The sequence below is a fragment of the Salmo salar genome, chromosome ssa01 (genome assembly GCF_905237065.1).
Source record: "Salmo salar chromosome ssa01, Ssal_v3.1, whole genome shotgun sequence".
In the NCBI taxonomy this organism is placed as follows: domain Eukaryota; kingdom Metazoa; phylum Chordata; class Actinopteri; order Salmoniformes; family Salmonidae; genus Salmo; species Salmo salar.
In genome coordinates this window covers 12,958,691-12,984,979 of record NC_059442.1, presented here as the reverse complement: position 1 = coordinate 12,984,979, position 26,289 = coordinate 12,958,691, and the positions used below count along the sequence as shown (strand labels likewise).

The window sequence follows — 26,289 nt, the reverse complement described above, 5'->3', positions numbered from 1 at the left end:
CAGATTAAACCATACACAGTGAAGCTGAGACAGGCATTAGACATGTATAATGTATCAAACTGAGCATAGAATCTTTGGCAACATTCCACTCAGAGCTGTAATTGTGACAATACCATGGAACTGTGAGAGCCTTCTTTGACAATCATTGATGATGCAACCTTAATTCCATATCAACTCAACAAAGGGATGGCAGAGAGCTATCAGTTCATTCCTCAAGTTTTACATTTATTATTTCAGAGAAAACAAATTAAAATTCACCAAGGAATTTTCTAAATTCCATTACAAGAAACATACTGCAATAAAAACATTTTTTTAAAAGAGGATGTTCAGTTATGTGCAGTATATACACAATCCTGAGATATATTCCCATTAGAAAAGGTTACAGCAAAACATTTCAGATACATAAATTCTGAAATTTTATCCAATAACGAATGGCAATACAATTCTATGGCTTACATGTCCTGTCTAAAAATAACAATCACTCCACGTTTGTAAATGATCCTCTAGTTTTCAGAAATCTATAACAAACAGTATGAACAGATTGGGCTTTTCTGACACATGATAAAAGCTGCAGTTACCAATGTGATGTAATGCAACAAAAATACGTTTTTATGAATGGCTTTTTCATCCTAACGTCTTAAACTATACAAGAAGATTCAAATGCAGCTTTTCCCAGAGTATCAAATTACATAGCTTTTAAAACTTTAAAATGTCCAACTTGACCTCACTCACCTCTTAACTAAAACCCCTTAATGAACTATGCAAAGAGCCCTCTATCAACTCTCCCAGTAAATCATAATTCTCTCAACGAGATGCAATATTGGACATACATGGCAGTATAAGTCATTTAAAGTGATTAAATGTACCCAGCTAATGACTGACCTCTAAAATGTCAGGTCAGAAACTGGACTCAAAGAACACATCCATATGACTAACCTTCCACCAACATCCGAAAATGGAGCCCGAACATTAATCATCCTCAGGGAACTTGAACTTGGCATACACAATGAGCATAACCATCGACATGACCACACACAAAGATCCAACCACCAGGTAAGCGATGCCCAGGAACTGGTTCTTGCCGCCCATCCAGGACACGTTGCTGAAGACCACCTTCTTCCTCCCATCAAAGCTCAACACGGGATAGTCTGGAGAAGAACTGTGTTAAGGTCGAACAGGACATAGAAGAGTGCCATTTGAGAGTGACCATACAAATTAGACACCGTTGGTAATATTTATAAAGAAAGATTTACTCTTTCCCTAGCATATGCTTTTTTTCCAAGGCCTAAAAACTACCACGTCATGGTATTATTGTGTGCCATTCTCCTCTGTTTGAAAATCAGAGTCCAACCCAACTGGTAAGACCAGTTGAGCTGAAATGCAGATGTAAACCATTGAGCAACAAACTGTTGTAACACGAAACACTAGCCCCATGGGAGTGAAATACAACTCACTCCGAGCAGAGTAAAAAAAAAAACATTATTGCTGTTGCTTGCATTTAGCTGGAGTAATAGCATCAACATGCAGTTTATGTTCTCATTTCCACTCACTCTCATGAATGAGTGGAAATGCCAATTGGATTAGAATTAAGTAAGCGCTTATCAATTTACAGGAGTGGTCATTGAATTACATAATATGACATTGTAATATTTGAATCATCTGTCATTCCGTATGTAATTACAGAACCGCTCAGTTCTTCTGTCTTCAGGCAAAACAAACGCTTCATAAGGACTTAAGCCTGCGCCCTTTCACACATGCCCACTTGGACTTATAGACATTTCCATAGACCTTTAGATATTGTAATGAAAGATACTGTAGGCGATTTCAAGGGAATAGTTCCCTGCAGGTAGGCCACTCGCGTAGTCACCCTCTGTGATTCGTCGATACAGCTTCCTGAAGTCTGGCAGGGCAGCCCTTCTCATCCACACCAGGAAGTCCTGGTTCACGAAGCCGTTGTTGGATGGGTCAGAGGTGTCCAGCTCATAGGCCGGCTTGGACCAAAAGGATGGCTTCACAGTACCTATGTGAGGAAAGCAAATGGAAGTCATTGTAACGTCCATCTTCTAGGTCAGTGTTGAAAAAAAATGGAGGAAGGGAAGCGTTGCTAAGGTACACAATAGTATGTTTTTGTAGACAGAAGCTGCTAAGGTACACAATAGTCGGTTTTTGGTAGACAGAAGGTGCTGAGGTACACAAGTCAGATTTTGGTAGACAGAAGGTGCTCTTTGGTAAAAGGGATAAATTGGTCATCAAAAAGAAAGGAGGACCAAGGCACTTTTCATAGAATGAATTATTAATGCCTTTATTTGTATAGCATGTTCAAAGGAAACAAAGTTTAAAAACTCCTAGGTCAGTGTGTTAAGACATGTGGATGATGTAAGATATTATTGATTAGGCATCTCAAGTTAGGATGTCACTGTATACATTAATGTCATGGTCTCTGGATTGAGCTCATTACCATTGAATGCGTTCTTTAGAGGCGTAACAGAGGGGTTCCTGTATTTGATGTTGTAGTCAGTCCACCATGCAATTCCTTTTCCATCAAAGGGAACAAGCTTCTTGGTACCGTTCACGATCTGATAGAGCTTAAAGGTGTCTTTAAAAAAAACAATGTAGAGATTTAATTACTGGACAACGTTGAACAGAACATTTACTCCAAGTGCAGCGTGGTAATAAAACAGTCTACTAGAGTTCTGAATGAATGAATGAATGATGGGCTTGTACCATTGAACATGCTGTTTGCTAATGATCCACAGGGCACAATTGGATTTTGGTTGGCATCATACTGATAGGGAGAGCATGCAGAAACAGGTGTCTGCAACAAAGAGGGGAAAACCGTTGGTGATAGGTCGTCCGTCACAACATTTGAGGCTGTTCATTGATCACACATTCACATCTCTTCCCACCTTAAAGTAGTCCAGATCCCCTGAGAGCTGGTATTCATCTTTTGAAGCCCCATATGAGCGTTGGCTCTGAAAGTAGTTGGACAGACCATAGTAGAAAAACACAGGACCCTGAAGAACATAAAGTTAGTTAGAACCAGCTCTGTACTACATGTAATGAGCAGACCTCACATTACTGTGATAACTTAAATAAGCGAAGGGGTACAAATGTCACGTTACCTCAAACAGATTGGAGAGGGAGAAATCCAGTTTGCATGTACAGTTCTTGACGCTGGGGTTGGAGCACTTGTAGCAGTCTGAGGTGGTCTCTACTCCGGTGTAATCTTTCTGCGTTAACATGAAGCATTGCATTAAATATTGATCAGCACCTATCAACATACAACCACAACTCACACCTCCATTATGTTGTGTACCAGAAACCATCACCTTCATCCTGCAAAGACCGAATGAGCTAGTAAACAAGCTTGAACAGATCGCAAGAGTAACATTCAAGTAGAAGATGCACACAAGTACCTAAAGAGTTACAGGCAATGTCTAATTTGAACTAGTAAAAATTGAGCTACTCTGATGAAGTTCATAACTAAATTGAGATCATACAACTGGCCAGTATTACATTTTATGCAAATGGACAATAAAAAGGTATCATAAATCCTGAAACTAGGAGTCACTTTTGACCAGTTATGCCCTTGTCAGTCATACGCTTACCTCCAGCACTGTGATGTTCTGTGAGGTGATGAATAGGGCAACACCTATGCCAATGAATGCCAGGCCAATGAGCACAAACCCAGGGATAACGATACCAGCCGACAGCATGGGCTGCCAAGCAGGGAGCCTCTGCTGTGTGAAGGCTGTGTTGTCTGGCCGGTTGGCTATTTCTAGCTCTTCTTTCATCATGATTCTGTTAGTAAGAAACAATAGCGAGGGACTTTATTTTTTTAATTCGGGGAGCTGTGAACCAGCAGATCAGGTCTGGGGTCAATTTGAATTGAAGGCAATAAATTCAGGAAGTGATTTAAGTGTAATATTCAAAAACGTTTGAAATAAATACTATAGCTTCTACTCCTCAGTTTATTGAGAAGTCATTGAAAATAGATGCAGTTCACATTTTGAAGTTTACTTCCTGAATTGACTGCCTTCAATTTGAATTGACCTAGCCCTGAAACATATGTAGGCCTATCAGACTTTCTCCATGCAGGAATTCCTAAGGAAAAACTAAAATAATACTATGCAGTTGCACTGACAGGATTAGGGCCCTGTGTTTTGCGCAATCATGTGACAGATTTTGAACTTTAATTAAAGCTTTTTTATCAAACTGTCCCAACACCATTATAATCCAATTAAGATAAACCTAACCTTTTGCAAAATAAGTAAAACAACTGTAAAGTTAAAAAGGTAGACTCAGCAAAATGACATTGCCAGGAGCAGCACTGCAGAGGTTGGGTACGTTTGAGTGGTAAACTTAAAAGTAGTCGACTGTAGACAGATGTCGACGAGTAAAGTCAGGGGAGGTACATATTCACCGTCAGCAAGTCGGTTAACTTCTGCCATTTCTAGGAAACGCGACTATGGCAGACATTGTAGTCACCTTTGTTATTGCCGATGAAGTGGATGCAATCGAAATTCCACTTCTCCAACACGAAGCCGAACATGATCAACATGGTCCAAGGAATGAATATTCTGATAAGGAAATTACATACCAGCCCAAGCTCTAACATTCACAAGACTTGTTTTGTATTTTTGTGATGGTCTTCTCAAAATATAACCAGTTAGTGAGTGCATAGGCTACTAGAATGAGAACATAGGTGTTTTTTCAGCATATGCGATTGTGCAACATGGAACAGATTGTGGTTAAACGGAGTCCAAAGATTCTTACTGTATGGTAATTGATTGTATGTCAGCTTCACTACAACCTTCAGTGTATTTCTTTAATTCTCAACCTTCATATTGTCAGTAAGCAGAATTTGATTCAATCACATGAAGGACAACACACTCACTGTACAGAAAAGGATTACATGCTGACGCCATCACACGCATGTTGATTTTGTCCACCCACACCAGACGCGATCAGGACACACAGATTGAAATATCAAAATGAACTCTGAACCAATTATATTAAATTTGGGGACCGGTTGAAAATCATTAAAACATTTTTGGCAATTTAGCCAGCAAGCTTGCTGTTGCTAGTTAATTTGTCCTGGGATATAAACATTGGGTTGTTATTTTACCTAAAATGCAAGTCCTTTACTCAGACAATTAAATAGACAGATAAAGGGTAAACTGAGTCCGTTTCTAGTAATCTCTCCTTCTGGCTTCTTCTTCTGTAGGTTTTATGGCGGACTAGAACCCCAAAAAAGGTGTATTGCTGCCACCAACTGGACAGGTTGAAAACCCAAAACAAGGTGAAAAGAAAATCCATGTGATCGGGAAACTAACTTAATCCACCCAAATAAGAATAGTACTTTGTCAAAAAACAAAAAACTCCCACTTCTTCCTTCTTTCAAATTTCCATCTCCCTTCTCAGACTCTAGGGCCTGACGGTGGTACGGCTTGTGACAATATTCCATGTAACTCCTCCGCTGAGAAATCTTTCAGTTCCAGGAACCGCTCCGCCGCAGCCACAATTTCTATCCTCCTGGACCCTTTCTCCACCTTGGCAGTGCCCTTTAACACCATAGCTATAAAGGCCACCTTCTTAACCTTTAAAATGCCAGGGTCCTGCTGGTGAAAGGCAACCCCTGCAGCGAAGGCCTTCAGGAGCACCATTCAAAACCAACCCTTGTAACAGCTGCTGAATATGAAATGTTCTGGACAGCCCCGACTTTGGCCACCTCATTCTCTTTTATCCTTGTCAGGCAATCGAAAGATGTAGCTTCATGGTTCCCACCACAATTGCAATACGTCACATTTTCCACACTTTTAAAACACATGATCTTTTCCACAACTTGGACATCTCGGTTTCTCCCTTCTGCAAACACTTGAAACATAACCAAATGCTTTAGAACGTTTTGCTTTACAATGATCACACTGCACTGGTCTTGGGACAAATGCTCTGACTCTGTAGTTTATATACCAACTGCACTTAAGTAGGGAGACTCCATATCAAAAAACAAAAGAACAGAGACTTCCCTTTTTCACCATACAATTCAACTGACGTGCATCAAGCACTTCAGGAATATTTTTAATCTCTTCAAAATTGACTTCCCATGAGACGCCAGATATAGCCCCCTTGAAGGGTGCCCTGTTCCAAAGACACACACTTCAAACGTATCAAAATCGTGTGAAACGCAATGCACATTCCTTCTGATCCGAAGCACAAAACAAATCTAAACAAGCAAGCCTCTTATAATCATCACAGCCTTCCCTTTACCCAGCACTCTCTGCCCCATGTTTGGATAACTCAAATGGATTCTTCAAAATTGGTACTCTGCTCAGCTACTCCTCATTAACAAACCATAATCCTACTAGATTATGTCCCATGTGGCTCAGTTGGTAGAGCATGGTGTTTGCAACGCCAGGGTTGTGGGTTCGATTCCCACGGGGGACCAGTACGGAGAAAAATTATGTATGAAATGTATACATTCACTACTGTAAGTCGCTCTGGATAAGGGCGTCTGCTAAATGACTAAAATGTAAATATGGAGGGTCACTTTCATCACTGTACAATATTTTTGCTCCGTTTTCCATTCTTTTGGACAATACTCCAATTCTACCACCATTGGATTCAGAATCCACTTCCGCCACCTTTTCAGATTTGCAATCTCCCATTGCGGCCTCCTTCAGGCTTCTTCTTCAGACTTTATGGCGGTTGACAACCAACTCTAAAAAGGTGCATTACCACTACCAACTGGACTGGAGTGTGGACCTCAGTTCATCTTTCAAATCACCCAAGTGGGTATATGCTCCTCAAAACCAATGAGAAGATTGGAGAGGCGGGACTTGGAGCGCATCAAAAATAGAACCAAGTTTTATTTTAGCGCCTGCCTACGCAGACGCTCGTTGACGCGTGCGAGCAGTGTGGGTGCAAAGATTGAATAACATGTACGTGTAAATTTATTTTTGTGACACGGGCGGTGTGGTCAGCAATTAAGGCAAGTAACTGCTGATCTGATGTTAAAAAGTTATTGTCGGTTGTAAGAAATGGAAGCGGATACATTGTGAAAATAAAGTCAAAATAAACTACAAAAGAATCACAAAAATAGTAAAGTTGGCTTGGCGCTTGCAAAACGGTGGCCTTCCACTATGGTGCCATCTCTGCTTTTTGCTTCCAAAAAACACAGAAGTTCATCTCCCACAATGCTTTGGCTACGACTTCAAGTTGCAGTTGGTGAGGAGCAACTGCAGAAAACTCTAGTCGACTGCAATCGAAAATTCATGACCTTTGATCACATGGTTGTTGAGAAGGTCATGCAGTTGCAAGTCGGACCATTTTTATACCCATAATGAAAAACAAAGGCGGTGACCAACGTTGGTTAACGTCTTGACAAAAGTGATCAGCTCGAACGCTCCCATTGAGATGAGCGAGATGCAAGACTTCGCTCTCACACAGTATCTTCGCAGGTGCACGGGTTCACTTCACGCTGGTAGCCAGGGCACCAGAACGTTGAAGAAGTTGAGCCTTGTGCTTCAACGCTGTAAAAGTTCAGCTGGCACCTAGCCAAACTCCGCTAGGCGAACCCAACGAGTGAGCTCACAAGACCTTCGCTTGAAAAACAAGAAAAAAAATTGCAATAGTAGTGTGTCCATCTTGAGATGTCGTAGCCACTTCATCAAGTCAGAATTAATCTAAGAATCACGTTTTTGCAGAGGAGATCTTAGTTGCGTAATTTTACATCTAACTAAGATGCTTGGTGCAGTATTTCTCAAGTCAAAATTTTCATGAAAACGAGTCATCCTCGTTGAATGACAAACACTTCATTGAAGCATCCCTACTGTTGACCAACAAAGGGGCGCAGACTTCAGCTACGAACTTCGGCTTGGCTCGAGAAAGTGTTGTGTGCACGAACAGCCCCCCCAAAAAACGACCAAAAACTGTTCAGAACTGTGTCGGATTGGGATCCAGCGACAGCCCCCCCCCCCCCAATTGTGATTGGTAAAAAAAAAAAATGTTAGTTACATACACAGTTGAAGTCGAAAGTTTACATACAACACAACAAGCCAAATACATTTAAACTCAGTTTCACAATTCCTGACATTTAATCCAAGTAAAAATTCCCTGTCTTAAGATCACCACTTTATTTTAAGAATGTGAAATGTCAGAATAATAGTAGAGAGAATTATTTATTTATTATTTCTTTCATCACATTCCCAGTGGGGCAGAAGTTTACATACACTCAATTAGTATCTGGTAGCATTGCCTTTAAATTGTTTAACTTGGGTCAAACACTTCGGGTAGCCTTCCACAAGCTTCCCACAATAAGTTGGGTGAATTTTGGCCCATTCCTCCTGACAGAGCTGGTGTAACTGAGTGAGGTTTGTAGGCCTTCTTGCTCGCACAGGCTTTTTCATTTCTGCCCACAAATGTTCTATAGGATTGAGGTCAGGGCTTTGTGATGGCCACTCCAATACCTTGACTTTGTTGTCCTTAAGCCATTTTGCAACAAGTTTGGAAGTATGCTTGGGGTCATTGTCCATTTGGAAGACCCATTTGAGGCCAAGCTTTAACTTCCTGAATGTCTTGATGTTGCTTCAATATATCCACATCATTTTCCTCCCTCATGGTGCCATCTATTTTGTGAAGTGCACCAGTCCCTACTGCAGCAAAGCACCCCCACAGCATGATGCTGCCACCCCATGCTTCACGGTTGGGATGGTGTTCTTCAGCTTGCAAGCCTCCCCCTTTTTCCTCCTAACATAACAATGGTCATTATGGCCAAACAGTTCTATTTTTGTTTCATCAGACCAGAGGACATTTATCCAAAAAGTACAATCTTTGTCCCCATGTGCAGTTGCAAACCGTAATCTGGCTTTTTTTATTGCAGTTTTGGAGCAGTGGCTTCTTCCTTGCTGAGCAGCCTTTCAGGTTATGTCGATATAGGACTCATTTTACTGTGGATATAGATACTTTTGTACCTGTTTCCTCCAGCATCTTCACAAGGTCCTTTGCTGATGTTCTGGGAATGATTTGCACTTTTCACACCAAAGTACGTTCCTCTCTAGGAGACAGAACCTCCTTCCTAAGTGGTTTGACGGCTGCGTGGTCCCATGGTGTTTATACTTGCGTACTATTGTTTGTACAGATGAACGTAGTACCTTCAGGCGTTTGGAAATTGCTCCCAAGGATGAACCAGTCTTGTGGAGGTCTACAATTCTTTTCTGAGGTCTTGGCTGAGTTACTTTGATTTTCCCATGATGTCAAGCAAAGAGGCACTGGTTTTGAAGGTAGGCCTTGAAATACATCCACAGGTACACCTCCAATTGACTCAAATTATGTCAATTAGCCTATCGGAAGCTTCTAAAGCCATGACATAAAAAAAAGCCAGGTGAATGTGTACATTTTCTTGTTTAAAAAAAATACGTTCAAAACAACTGTTCAGTTATCACTCTGCTCCTCAGTGACTGCCAGGCAGCGCCGCCTCAGAGGGCGCATAGGCCATGCGAACATTGCTTGGATTTCTTTGTCAGCTATGAGGGGGAACTGCACCAATGAAATCACAGAATTTCATAGCATAAATTATAACAGCACAAAGTAAAATGGACCATGCTGGGGTGCTCAAATGTTCAGTCAGAACTTCTGGGTCTGCTCTAGTCTCCTTCTCCCAATGAGTCTCTCGCACCAGACGGCTTACTTCCTCGCGTGAGACTAGATCCGCTATATCAGGTACAGATGGCGCATAAAGCAAATTGTAATGAACTTGTAAATAAATAAATCATAAGTCATGGGAGCCTGGGACCTGATAAACTGGACAACTACACCCCAAAAAGAGTCACAGGACAGAGGGATACACTACTAGTTAGAACCTTCGCGTCACAGATCTGGTGGGACAAAAAAACATGGCCATTTGTCTCGTCCCCCCATGTTTTTCATCATCAGGTTCTACTGACAGGGCGACATGTGTACACTAAAACAGCATAAAACCGGGTTTATCACAAAGTATTATCAAATTAATTAGCCAACTAAAGTCATTGAGAATCATTGAGAAATAATTTGCTCAATCTTTTGGTCAAATTAAACACTTATTTACCTTTGATAAGCAGCTAACTCGCTAGCTGGTAGCTTGCTAGCTCGTTAGGGCCCATGCCAAGTCTTTCTATAGTGAAATCAGACTAACTCTGAAATATTATGTTTTTTCAGAATGAAAGTTAACTGGCTAGTGCACCATGCTTTGTGACATTATGTTAGCTAGCTATCCCCAGCTAGATCATGCTTTGTGACATTATGTTAGCTAACTATCCCCAGTTAGATCATGCTTTGTGACATTATGTTAGCTTGCTATCCTCAGATCATGCGTTTTCACTTATTGCATCTGCATGCTGCTTGTTGCATTTTTCCTGGTGCACTTGTTCGTTTGTGAGCTGGCTGCTCATTCGAATCAGAGTTTCTAAACCCAGAGGCCGGAACATCGAGACTTCCGGGAATGCTTGCAAAACAGACCAGGGTTTGAGAAGTCAATGACAGAAGTGAACAATTCTTCCTTAGTTACATTTTCACAAATCTAAACTGGCACAACCTAGATTCAAGCCAATGTCTTAAGTAGTTGAACATGTTATGTTAACGTCGTGAAAGTGACAAACTGACTGATTTGACAGCCTGCACATGCGCAGGTTTGGCGACCGTTAGACCCATTGACAATGTTTCTGCTAATGAGTTTAGCTAACCGACGTCGCCATGACATAACCTACAAGCGTGATCTGGGATTTCTATTGGAGAAACAGTTTATGCCCATCTTCACACTATACCATCTTTGGTATAATCTAATCTGTTCAAAACAGTGGCAGCATGTGCAGCAGTTGTGATTCGGTTTTTGACTTGCAAAAGTAAAATAGGTGTATTTATACTGTTGTTTAAATACACAGATCTCTTTATACATCTTCTCAAATAAACTACAGGTAATTAGAAAAATGTGCATCATAATTCTATCATGCTGCTTTAATGACAACTCCAGCCAACCACTCACCCAGTGTATTCAGCCAATCAGTGGCCGCCACAGATGGGAAGCCTTTAGAAATTGATAGTGCTTACAAGACAACTGGGAACTCTGAAAAAAACGAGGTCAAATCATGACGTCAGTGATCTTCAAGTTGTTAAATCAGAGCTCTAGAAAGAGGCCCAAGTTCCCGATATGGAATTCCGAGTTGGATGACCATTAAAAAAATATTTTCCCCCATTTGGAGCTCTTTTTTTAATCACCCCCCCATTTCCAATTTGTCCTGAACACACTGAAGTTGGAAATTTAAGAGGTCCCATTTGTTTTGAATGTGGCATGAACCACTATGCCGTTTACTTTCTCCATTACGTCATATCGCTGAGGCTACCTTTAAATACCAGTACAGCTTCTTTGATATTGGGTTTTATATAATCCCAAGTATGATGATTTGCCTCAAACAGTTGCTAGAAATAATGAGCATTGTTATGTTTATGTCAACTGTATTTTTGTTTGACTTATAGTGTGACGAAATGGTGTATGGACAACTGAATGATTGCATTAATGAATACTATTTGTCTTTTCAAAAGGGACGATTGATGTAAAATGAGAGCATTTTTTATTTTGTTAACTGAAATACAGGTTATTATTCCGAGTGTGGTATCACATTAGTGACTAGCATTTGGCAAACAAGGCATTCTCCACTGGCAGAATGTAAGAATATTTTTTATATTTCCGCGTGCCTGTCGCCTACGTTTGTTCAAGAGACAATGAACCCCCCCATTCTTCACTCTGAGAAGTTGGAAAGTAAATAATTGCAAACTAGTTTACTTACCCGATTTAACGAAGAAGAAACTCTTTATCTTTATTTCCAGATTCGTTAGAGGGATATCCAAAATAGGCAGCGTAAAGTAAATAGACAATAAACAGGGCGCTGCCTACCAGTAACACCTTTACCTGACTGACTGTTCCTTCCCTTTTCCTTTCTCTTCCGGCCAATGGTGTTCCTCACAGTGACGTCATTTCAAATCAAATCAAATTGTATTGGTCACATACACATGGTTAGCAGATGTTAATGCGAGTGTAGCGAAATGCTTGTGTTTTTAGTTCCGACAGTGCAGTAATATCTAACAAGTAATCTAACAATTCCCCAACGGCCTAATACACACAAATCTAAAAAGGTGTGAATGAGAATATGAACATATGGATGAGCGATGGCCGAGGTGCAATAGATGGTATAAAATACAGTATATACATGTGATATGAGTAATGTAAGATATGTAAACATTATTGAAGTGTCATTATTTAAAGTGGCATTTATTAAAGTGGCCAGTGATTGGGTCTCAATGTAGGCAGCAGCCTCTCTGAGTTAGTGATTGCTGTTTAGCAGTCTGATGGCCTTGAGATAGAAGCTGTTTTTCAGTCTCTCGGTCCAAGCTTTGATGCACCTGTACTGACCTCGCCTTCTAGATGATAGCGGGGTGAACAGGCAGTGGCTCGGGTGGTTGTTGTCCTTGATGATCTTTTTGGTCTTGCTGTGACATCGGGTGCTGTAGGTGTCATGGAGGGCAGGTAGTTTACCCCCGGTGATACGTTGTGCAGACCGCACCACCCTCTGGAGAGCCTTGCGGTTGAGGGCGGTGCAGTTGCCGTACCAGGCGGTGATACAGCCCGACAGGATGCCCTCGATTACTCTAGCTTAAGAGTAACGATTTCATGGAATGCTTTTGCTTGAGCAGCATAGATCAAGTGCTACTAAAAGGGATACATTTGCTCCATTGTCTATTTTTTTGTTAGTAGCCTACCCTATGTGCACATAGTGTGGGTTTCTTTCTCTATGGAATTTACAGGGACTTCAATTAATTCATTATTTTAATTAATTCTGAAAACAAATACACTAGTAGCCTACAGAATATGCAATTAATGTTTGTTGGCAGCGTTATTGAAAAAAAATTCGCCTCTTTCTTGGTAATTGACAATGTCCAAAACCAATCATTGCGTGCACGAGCTTTTAGAGGTTCTCCTCCTTAACCAATATGATGATAGTGAGGGGCGGGTCATATTCAACGAGAGGACGAGTTGTCTTTGTGTTGACAAATTGCGAAGATCTAGAGGTAAAATTATCATATTATGCATATAACTAGTTATGTTTTACTTTTCATCTCACGGCCCAGTATTGCATGAATAGTGAAATGCGATATTATTTTATAGCGTAGCTAAGTTACTAACATGTAATTGGAGTGCAATGTTTTCACGGACACGGGTAACGTTAGCTAGTTGCTAACTAGCTCATACAGACCCAGTTCATCTGCTGAGACTCATTGTTAGCCTGCTAACGTTAGCTAACTAGTTAGTTAGCTACATACATTGATTCGTTTGTGAATCCGATGAGGGTAGTACAACATACAACACGCGGAAAATGTACCCTGTTAAGTCAGATAAGCTAGCTAGGTAGTAATAATGTCAGACTGGGTTTTATAAGATGGCTTGCTAGCTAACGTTAGCCATACAGATGGCTTGCTAGCTCGACTGACTGGCCGCTGCTGTACGTCGACATGTTTTTTTTAGTTACGAAACCATCGAAAAGGTCGATTGGTACGAACCAAGTCATGTTAGATAGCTAGCTGGCCTAATTACTAGTACCAACGGTTGTTTTTCTCTGCATGTTTAAAATACAATTACAATACCTGAAGTAGGTAGCTACCTAAAAATAGCTAGCTAGATACATGGCTAGCTAGCTAAATTGCTAACTCCTAGCTAGCTAATACAACTGGAGATCTTAACTTATTAAGGCTAAGTTAGTTCATCGTTAGTTAGAACCTTCTAACAATGAATTTAGCCTTAAGATGCTTTTGGGGAACCGAGCCCAGGACTGATTGGCTGGCTGCCTGGCTAGGTGGATTTAGCTAACTATTTCTCAGTTGCTGTTGTTCATGACCATATTTCTGATTCTGTCTTTATTTCTTAGTGTTTGAATGGATATTACCAGGTGCCCGGAGAAATGGGTAAAACAAGACAAGGTTATTGTGGCGTCCTCTTACATTTGTCATCATGCACATCTGTCAACGCATCTAGCTAGTAGTGCAGTTCTTAAGCACGCTTCAATTCCCGTGACTAGCAGGTGTATTTAAAGCCCTAACAATACAAATTATATACATGTATTTAGCTAGCTGTTATGGAGTTGTTCAGAACACTTTTCCATATTTTTAATCATGATATGGATATTATCCATGTAGAAAGTGAGAATGTGAATGCATTTAATCAGACAAAGTTATGAGACCTGGAATAAAAATGAAACATTCAGTTAGACTGGGAAATGTTAGTTGAGCTGGTAAACTACAAAATGTATCTGAACTACAAAATTATCTAATAAAAAAATTCATGATCAGCAATTCATAGTCATTTTCATTTGTGAAATGCAGAAATGTTGCTAATATGCAACTTCATAGCCGTTTATTGTTTTTGGTCACACCACAATGGATCAACGTTGTGAAAAAAATACTGAAACTGAAACTCTAGAGCACCGAATGGATTTGTCTCATGCCTATTTTTGTGGTTCCACTTTCCAGGAGAGACCTCTGTCTTCCTCCATTATGCTGTCGAGTAAGAAGTCAGATGCAGGTACCTCTTCCTCCGCATCTTCCTCCTCCTCGGCGGCAGGGGGAGCTGAAAGGGCCCCTGAAGCCCAGGCTACTGCCCAGGCAGGGGCCCCTGCTTCAGCACCAGGCCCCATGGAGATCAAGAAGAAAGAGCGGGCCTCCCCAAGCGGGGAGCCTGGGGGACCCCCGCTGCCCCACCCTCCCGGCCTCGGGGGCGTGGACCCGGACACGGCCGAGGGCCGCAGGACAAGCCGTCGCAAGCGATCAAAAGTAAAAAACCTATTACTCCTGTCCCCCCTATCTTAGAGAGAAATAGAATAAGTCACTACAAGCACGTGCCTAGACCAGGAGCACAATGAATGACTATTGAGAATATAGTGATCTTTGTATGGCCATCTAATTAGTGGTGAACAACACCAGAGGAACACAGGGAGCTTGACCTTTGACCTCATCTCAGGTGAGCCGGAACATGGTTTTAATGGAGCGTTTATTGTGCCCATTGTTGCAGGTGGAGTACCGCGAGATGGACGAAAGCCTGGCCAATCTGTCTGAGGACGAATACTACTCGGAGGAGGAGCGCAACGCCAAGGCAGAAAAAGAGAGAAAGCAGGTGATCCCACCGCCGGCGCCGCCCGTGGAGGAGGAGCCAGACAGCGAGCCTGAGGAGCCTTCTGGTGAGTGTGAGTCGGACTGTGCGAAAGTGTGTGTCTGCGAGCGTGAATGTCACATTGGGCAGCGAAAGGTGTGTGTGTATGTGTAAGGGCAGGTGGTGAGGGTGGTGCGTGTGTGTTTGTGGTTTTTCAGGCGTGGAGGGAGCTGCGTTCCAGAGCCGCCTCCCACACGACCGCATGACCTCCCAGGAGGCCGCCTGCTTCCCGGACATCATCAGCGGGCCCCAGCAGACGCAGAAGGTGTTTCTGTACATCCGCAACCGCACGGTGATAATTTTATTTATTTTTATTTTACCTTTATTTAACTAGGCAAGTCAGTTAACCTCTTACATCTAGATGTTCCGCTAGCGGAACACCTGCTCCAATATCCAATGATAGGCGTGGCGCGAATTACAAATTCCTCAAAAATACAAAAACTTCAATTTTTCAAACATATGACTATTTCACAGCATTTTAAAGACAAGACTCTCCTTTATCTAACCACACTGTCCGATTTCAAAAAGGCTTTACAGCGAAAGCAAAACATTAGATTATGTCAGCAGAGTACCCAGCCAGAAATAATCAGACACCCATTTTTCAAGCTAGCATATAATGTCACAAAAACCCAGAAGACAGCTAAATGCAGCACTAACCTTTGATGATCTTCATCAGATGACACACCTAGGACATTATGTTATACAATACATGCATGTTTTGTTCAATCAAGTTCATATTTATATCAAAAAACAGCTTTTTACATTAGCATGTGACGTTCAGAACTAGCATACCCCCCGCAAACTTCCGGGGAATTTACTAACAATTTACTAAATTACTCACGATAAACGTTCACAAAAAGCATAACAATTAGTTTAAGAATTATAGATACAGAACTCCTCTATGCACTCGATATGTCCGATTTTAAAATAGCTTTTCGGCGAAAGCACATTTTGCAATATTCTGAGTACATAGCCCAGCCATCACGGGCTAGCTATTTAGACACCCGGCAAGTTTAGCCTTCACCAAAATCAGATTTACTATAACAAAAATGTTATTACCTTTGTTGTCTTCGTCAGAATGCACTCCCAGGACTGCTACTTCAATAACAAATGTTGGTTTGGTCCCAAATAATCCATCGTTATATCCGAATAGCGGCGTTTTGTTCGTGCGTTCCAGAAACTATTCGAAATGGTAAATCAGGGTTGTGCGCATGGCGCAATTCGTGACAAAAAAATTCTAAATATTCCATTACCGTACTTCGAAGCATGTCAACCGCTGTTTAAAATCAATTTTTATGCAATTTATCTCGTAAAAAAAGCGATAATATTCCGACCGGGAATCTCCTTTTCGGCAAACAGAGGAAAAATCACAAAGACGGGGGCTGGAATGACGACGTTCAGGTTTTTCCCGGGCTCTGAGAGCCTATGGAAGACGTAGGAAGTGTCACGTTAGAGCAGAGATCCTTTGTAATAGATAAAGAAGTTCAAGAAATGGTCAGACAGGCCACTTCCTGTAAAGGAATCTCTCAGGTTTTGACCTGCCATTTGAGTTCTGTTATACTCACAGACACCATTCAAACAGTTTTAGAAACTTTGGAGTGTTTTCTATCCAAAGCCAATAATTATATGCATATTCTAGTTACTGGCCAGGAGTAGTAACCAGATTAAATCGGGTACGTTTTTTATCCAGCCGTGAAAATACTGCCCCCTAGCCATAACAGGTTAACCTCTCTGGGCCAGTGGGACGTTAGCGTCCCACTCTATTCAACAGTCAGTGGAATCGCGTGGCGTGAAATACAAATATCTCAAAAATGCTAGAACTTCAATTTCTCAAACATATGACTATTTTACACCATTTTAAAGACAAGACTCTCGTTAATCTAACCACATTGTCCGATTTCAAAAAGGCTTTACAGCTCGGCCATCACAGGCTAGCTAATTTGACACCCACCAAGTTTGGGGCAACCTAAACTCAGAATTACTATTAGAAAAATTGGATTACCTTTGCTGTTCTTCGTCAGAATGCACTCCCAGGACTTCTACTTCAACAACAAATGTTGTTTTGGTTCCAAATAATCCATAGTTATATCCAAATACCTCCGTTTTGTTCGTGCGTTCAGGTCACTATCCGAAGGGTAACGCGCGAGTGCATTTCGTGACAAAAAATGTCAAAATATTCCATTACCGTACTTAGAAGCATGTCAAACGCTGTTTAAAATCAATTTTTATGCTATTTTTCTCGTAAAATAGCGATAATATTCCACCCGGACAACGTTGTATTCATTCAAAGGCTGAAAGAAAAAAAATGTAGAAGTCTCGTGACCGCGCATCTCAGTCTCACTGTCCCCAGGCAGGCCACTAACAAACTCTGCTGCTGTACTTTGCCCAGAGACAGGAGACACGTCATTCCGCTTTCTGAACACTTTAGAGAGCCAATGGAAGCCTTAGAAAGTGTCACGTAACAGCACAGATGCTGTAATGTCGATAGAGATGCAACAGAAGGACAACAAATTGTCAGACAGGGCACTTCCTGTATGGAATCTTCTCAGGTTTTGGCCTGCCATATGAGTTCTCTTATACTCACAGACACCATTCAAACAGTTTTAGAAACGTTAGAGTGTTTTCTGTACAAATCTACTAATTATATGCATATTCTCGTTTCTGGGCAAGAGTAGTAACCAGTTTAAATCGGGTACGTTTTTTTATCCGGCCGTGAAAATACTGCCCCCTAGCCCCAACAGGTTAAGAACAAATTCTTATTTTCGACAACGGCCTAGGAACAGTGGGTTAACTGCCTTGTTCAGTGGCAGAACGACAGATTTTCACCTTGTCAGCTCAGGGATTTGATCTTGCAACCTTTTGGTTACTAGTCCAATGCACTAGGCTACCTGCTGCCCCATATGCACACGCGCACACACTTACTGCATTAACACGACTTGCTTCATTAACACGACTTGCTTCATTCTGGAGAATATTGTACATTTTGGGCTTTGGTCTGAAGTAGTGGCGAATTCTCCATTCTAGCTCCAACTTTGGCTCGATAACCCGAAAATCCAGCTGACCTTTGAAGCCACAGCACAGCAACTTGAAGCTCCATACAACAGTGATACAGTGCTGGTGCACAGGATACACAGTTACCTGGAGAGACACGGCCTCATCAACTTTGGCATCTACAAGAGAGTCAAGCCTTTACCAAGTGAGTATATTAGCGTTCCACTATCTGCGTGATACATAAACTTTATGTACAATGCCTACACTTATTTAGATGTGTGCATATTAAACACACCAGTAGTACTTATAGGTATTTAGGCATGCATATACAATGTTTTCCACAAGCACATGGAGTAGCCAGACAAAAGAGAAAGTAGCCAGTCAGGCTCCCCGGGTTAAGACATTTTTGCTGAACAAGCTTTATTTTGGTGTCCTCTGGTACATCCTAACGCTAGATTGTATTTTCAATCAGCAACTATCAAATGTTCATACTTTTACAGTGTTAGTTTCATCAGTTGTTGTACAATATGATATAAAACATGGGAAAAACTTAATTTTGACTGCACTGGGCCTTTATATAATCTTGTAAGAGTCTGCTGACTTCCACAGGCTTCACACTTCCTTTTAAAAAGGCATTTTCTCAGCTACCTGCAATACAGGGATGATTAAAGAATGAAGCAGGTGTTTAACATTGGCTTTGCTGCAGTTGATTACTCCATTGTCAGCACTTTGATTAAATCAGTAGACCCTGCATCAATATCTGAAAATACCATGTATGTATCATTAGGTTTTAAAACAATTCAATCTGTTTTCTTTTATAATATTTTGGACCAGAGTGAGGCTCTTTCTCCACTAGCCTACCTATTGTTTCTGCAGTAAGGAGGATTCACCATCTGCATCTAATGTTTTCATAATTTATCTGAAGATAATCGCCAAAAAGCCTACAGGTATGCAAATGAGGGAGCCAAATGAACATCTCTCTTACTGATTCAATTCAGTAGGCTACTGACTAGTCCCTCACTTTAACGTCACTGTCTGGCAAGTCCTGATGGACTTTATATCGAAAATACAAACAAGATCTTTAGTTGTCCCAATGCAATACCGTGGATATATAACTACGTTGTAAGATCTATGAATGGGAAGGATATATGAGATCGACTTCATTCAGTCAGTTCAAAACTTTTTTTATAAACGAGTCATGCTTGCTGTTTGTCAATCGAAGCACAGTATATAGCCTTTACGCCACCACTTCATGGCTACATATGAAACATGCCAGAGTCCAATGTTAACTGTTTTTCCTCATTGGCCTGGTCGGTCCAGTTGGCCAAAAATCTGTTGGCCCAAACAGAATTTCTACAGGCCCGGACATAGTGTAGTTCTTAAATGCATTGGAATCATGCAGGGCCTATAGGTTGGCATGCTTTCTCTCTATATTCAGCTATTAATAGGCTACATTTGGTTATTATGAAATGTATTTAAAAGCTGTGTAATAATTTAGCAACGCAAGTCATTAGTCTATTCATTAGAATAGCATTGTATTAATTACCTTGTTTTTGTTTGTGAAATGTCATTTTGAGATGAATTGAAAATAGGATGCTGCCCCTTTAAGACAGACGTTCCAAAAGAGATATTGACAGTTTTTTTTGTTTTGTTTGTTTTTTACTTCTTTTTTTGTGTATATATATATTTTTATTACAGAAAAACCAACATATGCTACGGCACAACAAATTACAGATTATACAAAGAAACACACATTGCTTGTTTTAACAGCTTTCTTATTAGAAGATTGCAGAATGGTCTTAATGTACTGCTCAAATTCCTTATAGAAAACACTAAATCGTTTTTTTGTTATTGTGAATTTACTTTTATGAATATTTTTTAACATTTTTATTTCACTTTTATTTAACAAGGTAGGCTAGTTGAGAACAAGTTCTCATTTACAGCTGCGACCTGGCCAAGATAAAGCAAAGCAGTGTGACACAGACAACAACACAGACAATTTTCCATTATTGCAATTAGATTTGAGGTAAAATTGTTTTTCTTTATCCTTATTATAGTAAAGGAAACCGAGCAGCACATTCTCCCATAACAAACAAAAGTCATCAAGAATATTAACAATTATAAAACTATGAATGTCTTTCCATAATTTTTTTTACATGTAGACAATTCCAAAATAAATGCAAAACTGTTCCTGGATGGGTAATATTATGGATCATTCTGAAAGAGGCCTCTTTGACCTTGTTAACAAGCAGGTATTTGTGTGGTAATAACCAGACTTTTTCCCAACAGATATTATTGACAAATGTATTCCAGTAAGTTGTGATGTAAGGAATGGATAAAATATGCCTTTGAAATAAGGCACGTATAGGTCTGTTGTTCTGAGGGAGCAAGGAGAAACACATTTTTCCTATTGGAGAGTCAACTGGATTAAGCGAGGGTAGGTCAAGAAGGTGAGGTCTGGCTACACCTCTAAATAACATGAGAGTTCCAGATGGAATAGCATCAGACTATGGCAAACTCTCTAGGTGTGAAAGGGATATTGTAACGAGATAAAAATTCCTCATAATTGAGTAACAGTCCTTCTGCATTAAAAAGTTGACTTACCAACAGGATATGATTATTGAACCAGTTCTTAAAAAATAAAGACTTTCTATACAAAATATCCTTATTGTTCCAAATGAAATACCTATGCGTGGAAAAATTGTTGTATATATTAACGACCAAGGTAAGAATACTTGTCTATGAAAAGCAGATAATTTTGTAGGAATCTTATCAATGTTATAGTTACAAAGTAACATAATTGAAGCCACCAAACGGGAGAAGATATGAAGAAATTCCAAATTGAAGTTGGATTTTTTTAAGGAATGTTTAGCCAAAATTTATCTTAAGTATTATTAAAAGTAGGAAAATCTAAAACATTGAGATCACCATATTCCTATGTGTTCATAACGACAGATTTCCTAATATAATATGTAAGATTTTTTCCAGATAAAGTTGAAAAGCATCTGGGTTGACCAGCTTTACCTATTCTGTTATCAAGATGTAGGGACTGGGCTGCATAAGTAAGTCTGGAGATACCTTCAGCTTTAGAAAGCAATACTCAACCTTTCAAGGATAAATCCCTCTGCGACCAATGGTTCAACCTCTTGTTGTTTTTTTTCAATAATAGGTATAAAATTGAATGAGCATCTTTTTGTTCTGCACTGCTGGCGTGTGCTGTGTGTGAAGGCATCGACTCATGTAATGCTCCCGCGTGAGCGTGGTGATGCTTGAATGAACGGCCAATCATATGCTCAAATACAAATAGCATGACATTTTACTGGTGTAGTCTTCACTTGTTTTCAATGATAGACTGCGATTGAGCAGGTAAATGTTGAACCGGAATGCAAAAATGCGCCGAACATGTAGTGGTCCTATCGGGCCAGTGACTGATGAGATCCACTGGTCCGATACATGTTTTTACGGGCCCTGACCAGCGGGACATCGTTAATGTCGGACCCTTCACGTGAAATAAATGTAATTAATGTGCCAGAAAACAATAGGCTAAGTGGATTTTTGAATAATCGTTACTACATTAAATGGGACATGCAAATTCACTCACGTTATATGGGACGTACAAATTCATGCTCTCTCCCTCCGTGTAAAGAAATTTGACTACAACCACAGAAGATGCATATCGTTCATTCTAGCGGGAGAGGGCTCGGCAGACTTTTCTGACTTGCTAATTGAAAAGTAGCCTAGTTAATTTAAGTGGAAAAGGTACCTTGCTGAAGATTAGTCTAATCGGCTGTATAGCTAACACTAGTGGAAAACACTGCATATATAGGTATTTTCCTGAAGCATACCCTCAGATATGAAATTAAGTATTTTTTTTAGCAATGTGTGTGTCAAAATAACTTTTATGTGATAGGGCTGGAAATTGACAGGGACCTAACGATACGATTTTATCACGATACATAGATGCAGATACAATATGTATTGCAATTCTCAACATTCTATATGTATTGCGATTCAGTACCGTAAATTCCGGACTATAAGCCGCAACTTTTTTCCCAGGCTTTGAACCTCGCGGCTTAAACAATATAATATATGGATTTTTCCCGCTTTCAAATTTTTTTTTCTCCAAAAAAACACATTCTGTGACGTGCTCAGTTTTTTGGCGGCATGAAGCTTTCATTAGACCAATGAAATTACCGAACGGGTTAATGTCAAACAACTTTTTTGTTTACTGTTTAGATTAAATCGAGCGCTCTCAAACTTCCCATCATTCTGATTACGGTAGTCATTTTGTCACCCTCATCATGGCAAAGACACGGAGAAATGCATATGATGCAGCTTTCAAGTTGAAGGCGATTGATCTGGCTGTTGGAAAAGGAAATAGAGCTGCTGCACGGGAGCTTGGTCTTAATGAGTCGATGATAAGACGTTGGAAACAGCAGCGTGAGGAATTGACTCGGTGCAAAAAGACAACTACCGGTAAAGCTTACTGCAAATTTTTTATTTTTTGTTACAAGCCGTGTTTCGTTAAAACCTATTTATTTTTGTTACAAGCCGTGTTTCGTTAAAGCCTGTGTAAAGTTCATTTGTTTCAATGTACCGGTAGGCACCTGCGGCTTAGAGACATGTGCGGCTTATTTATGTTCAAAATAATATAATTTTTTTAAATTCAGTGGGTGCGGCTTATATTCAGGTGCGCTTAATAGTCCGGAAATTACAGTACTCATTTTATTGCGGTTTAATTTTCAAAACGTATTGCTCACTATATATATATATGTCTGTTGCAGGGAGACAAGATGGTATGATAATGAGTTTTGATCAGTCAGGGAAATAAAAATGCTGAAAACATGTTGACTCACTATTTAAAAAGAACATGGAGAACAAGGGATGGGATGAAAAATACCAGCGTTTTGGCGCAGGTACAGACGGCTAGCGCTAGCTAACGCTACCTAGCAAAAAAAGTAATATTGATACTTGGAGCTAAAGTATCAATATAATATCGGTCAAAAATAATATTGCGATATGCAACTATCGATTTCATCCCACATCAATATGATGTGATTGTCAACTACTCTGGTTCTCCTGTGTCCCTGCAGCGAAGAAGACGGGGAAGGTAATCATCATCGGAGGGGGGGTGTCTGGGCTGGCGGCCGCACGGCAGCTGCAGAGCTTCGGCATGGACGTGACAGTACTGGAGGCCAGGGTGGGTCAACAGCACATTGCATGTCAACACGAGCACAATAAAGAGGGTCATGTTCATTGGGGCTAACCGTAGAAAAACATCATTCTTATTGGACAAGCTCAGAAAGTTTGCTTCACTCCGCCTCTGATGGATTTCTTCTGTATTGTGCTAATTGAACACGACCTACATCTACCCATTAGCTAATACACTGAACTGACCAGTAATATATTATTTTCAGCCTTGTGTCCTGTTTTGACCTGGTGTAACAGCAAATGGTTAAGGTTCCTCTTCACTATGGTAGTTGTGTAATATGGTTATTGTCTCCTCAGGACCGCGTTGGGGGGAGAGTGGCCACCTTCCGGAAGGGCAACTACGTGGCTGATCTGGGGGCCATGGTGGTGACAGGACTGGGTAAGGATTACAGTTGCAAAATTCTGCTAACTCTCCCAAAAATACCATGTTTTCCAGAAATCCATATAGGAAGATCCCCAGAATCAGTGGGGAATAAGCAGGAAATCTGGGAATCCTCCAACTGTGATTTTTAGAAAACCTGTGAAATTCTGGGAAATTTAACGGAGATTTGCAACCCTAGTAAGAATGAACCAGAGACGTGCAAACATTTATAGACACAAACAATTACATACATGTACAGGTGAGGATGTAAATGATTGAAACTCACTTTAAACAGTCATTTCCAATTCGCCTCGAATTCCTCTCACCTATTATCAAGGAACAATTTACTTTGAATTATCTATTGACTTCATGATACCTCTACTTTGAATTGGTCAGTGTTCCTGTTAGGACAGCTTCTCACCAGCAGAGGGTGGTGTTGACCATTTCAATGTCGTCTAATCAAATGTAGTCTGAATAAATAGGACTGGACAGGCAAAACAGTACTTGTTCACCACTTTTCTCCATAGTTTCTTAAAAATGACACAAAACGACTATTGAATATCAGGACGATGAGATTCCTAAGATGTGTTTTAATAGATAACAAGTTTGTTCATATTCAGCTTGTTGCGTGTTCATAATACACTGCTCAAAAAATAAAGGGAACACTTAAACAACACAATGTAACTCCAAGTCAATCACACTTCTGTGAAATCAAACTGTCCACTTAGGAAGCAACACTGATTGACAATACATTTCACATGCTGTTGTGCAAATGGAATAGACAACAGGTGGAAATTATAGGCAATTAGCAAGACACCCCCAATAAAGGAGTGGTTCTGCAGGTGGGGACCACAGACCACTTCTCAGTTCCTATGCTTCCTGGCTGATGTTTTGGTCACTTTTGAATGCTGGCGGTGCTTTCACTCTAGTGGTAGCATGAGACGGAGTCTACAACCCACACAAGTGGCTCAGGTAGTGCAACTCATCCAGGATGGCACATCAATGCGAGCTGTGGCAAGAAGGTTTGCTGTGTCTGTCAGCGTAGTGTCCAGAGCATGGAGGCGCTACGCTGACAGACCAGTACAGGCCAGTACATCAGGAGACGTGGAGGAGGCCGTAGGAGGGCAACAACCCAGCAGCAGGACTGCTACCTCCTCCTTTGTGCAAGGAGGAGCAGGAGAAGCACTGCCAGAGCCCTGCAAAATGACCTCCAGCAGGCCACAAATGTGCATGTGTCTGCTCAAACGGTCAGAAACAGACTCCATGAGGGTGGTATGAGGGCCCGACGTGCACAGGTGGGGGTTGTGCTTACAGCCCAACACCGTGCAGGACGTTTGGCATTTGCCAGAGAACACCAAGATTGGCAAATTCGCCACTGGCGCCCTGTGCTCTTCACAGATGAAAGCAGGTTCACACTGAGCACGTCACAGACATGACAGAGTTTGGAGACGCCGTGGAGAACGTTCTGCTGCCTGCAACATCCTCAAGCATGACCGGTTTGGCGGTGGGTCAGTCATGGTATGGGGTGGCATTTCTTTGGGGGGCCGCACAGCCCTCCATGTGCTCGCCAGAGGTAGCCTGACTGCCATTAGGTACCGAGATGAGATCCTCAGACCCCTTGTGAGACCATATGCTGGTGCGGTTGGCCCTGGGTTCCTCCTAATGCAAGACAATGCTAGACCTCATGTGGCTGGCGTGTATTAGCAGTTCCGGCAAGAGGAAGGCATTGATGCTATGGACTGGCCCGCCCATTCCCCAGACCTGAATCCAATTGAGCACATCTGGGACATCATGTCTCGCTCCATCCACCAACGCCACGCTGCACCACAGACTGTCCAGGAGTTGGCGGATGCTTTAGTCCAGGTCTGGGAGGAGATCCCTCAGGAGACCATCCGCCACCTCATCAGGAGCATGCCCAGGCGTTGTAGGGAGGTCATACAGGCACGTGGAGGCCACACACACTACTGAGCCTCATTTTGACTTGTTTTAAGGACATTACATCAAAGTTGGATCAGCCTGTAGTGTGGTTTTCCACTTTAATTTTGAGTGTGACTCCAAATCCAGACCTCCATGGGTTGATAAATTGGATTTCCATTGATTAGTTTTGTGTGATTTTGTTGTCAGCACATTCAACTATGTAAAGAAAAAAGTATTTAATAAGATTATTTATTTCATTCAGATCTAGGATGTGTTGTTTAAGTGTTCCCTTTATTTTTTTGAGCAGTATATGTACACAATAGTCATCATCAAGTGAACTGCCTTGTAGTTGAAATAGAGGCTATGTGATGGTTCTATGGTTGTGTAGGCCTATGTCTTGATGTTCTATCTGGTGTGTTCTAGGAGGGAATCCCATGGCAGTGGTCAGTAAGCAGGTCAACATGGAGCTGGCCAAGATTAAACAGAAGTGCCCTCTGTACGAAGCGAACGGTCAAGCTGTGAGTGCTGCATCGCTAACTATTTGGTTAACTTACTTTGCATTATGAGGTTTAGGCCACGC

The 26,289-nt window shown here is 41.1% G+C and overlaps 2 protein-coding genes across 7 annotated transcripts in view; one reads left to right on the top strand and one right to left on the bottom strand.

Moving 5' to 3' along the window:
• Positions 1-204: 204 nt before the first annotated feature.
• Positions 205-11,997, bottom strand: tmem30b (transmembrane protein 30B). Of its 2 annotated transcripts, XM_014127677.2 has the most exons (9): positions 11,820-11,985; positions 11,018-11,098; positions 3,609-3,801; positions 3,123-3,230; positions 2,907-3,014; positions 2,725-2,815; positions 2,459-2,596; positions 1,814-2,020; positions 205-1,148 (listed from the first exon to the last, which is right to left on the bottom strand). In XM_014127677.2, exons 3-9 carry the CDS (start codon positions 3,795-3,797, stop codon positions 970-972), a joined length of 1,020 nt encoding a protein of 339 aa, XP_013983152.1. In that variant the 5' UTR covers positions 3,798-3,801; positions 11,018-11,098; positions 11,820-11,985; the 3' UTR covers positions 205-969. The 2 variants fall into 2 exon arrangements, with proteins under 2 accessions (XP_013983152.1, XP_013983081.1); XM_014127606.2 differs by lacking the exon at positions 11,018-11,098 and having other exon boundaries at positions 11,820-11,997.
• Positions 11,998-13,010: 1,013 nt separating this feature from the next.
• LOC106562352 (lysine-specific histone demethylase 1A) overlaps positions 13,011-26,289 on the top strand; it is a 29,312-nt gene continuing 16,033 nt past the window's right edge. Inside the window, exons 1-9 of one of the 5 annotated variants that reach the window (XM_014127505.2) lie at positions 13,011-13,098; positions 13,953-14,004; positions 14,554-14,853; positions 15,089-15,263; positions 15,388-15,521; positions 18,254-18,425; positions 23,314-23,420; positions 23,729-23,810; positions 26,133-26,227. In XM_014127505.2, the coding sequence (XP_013982980.1) occupies positions 13,960-14,004; positions 14,554-14,853; positions 15,089-15,263; positions 15,388-15,521; positions 18,254-18,425; positions 23,314-23,420; positions 23,729-23,810; positions 26,133-26,227 (1,110 nt within the window). In that variant the 5' untranslated portion in view covers positions 13,011-13,098; positions 13,953-13,959. The remainder of the gene's footprint in view (positions 13,099-13,952; positions 14,005-14,553; positions 14,854-15,088; positions 15,264-15,387; positions 15,522-18,253; positions 18,426-23,313; positions 23,421-23,728; positions 23,811-26,132; positions 26,228-26,289) is intronic. The other 4 variants (XM_014127435.2, XM_014127290.2, XM_014127367.2 and 1 more) reach the window with 4 other exon arrangements.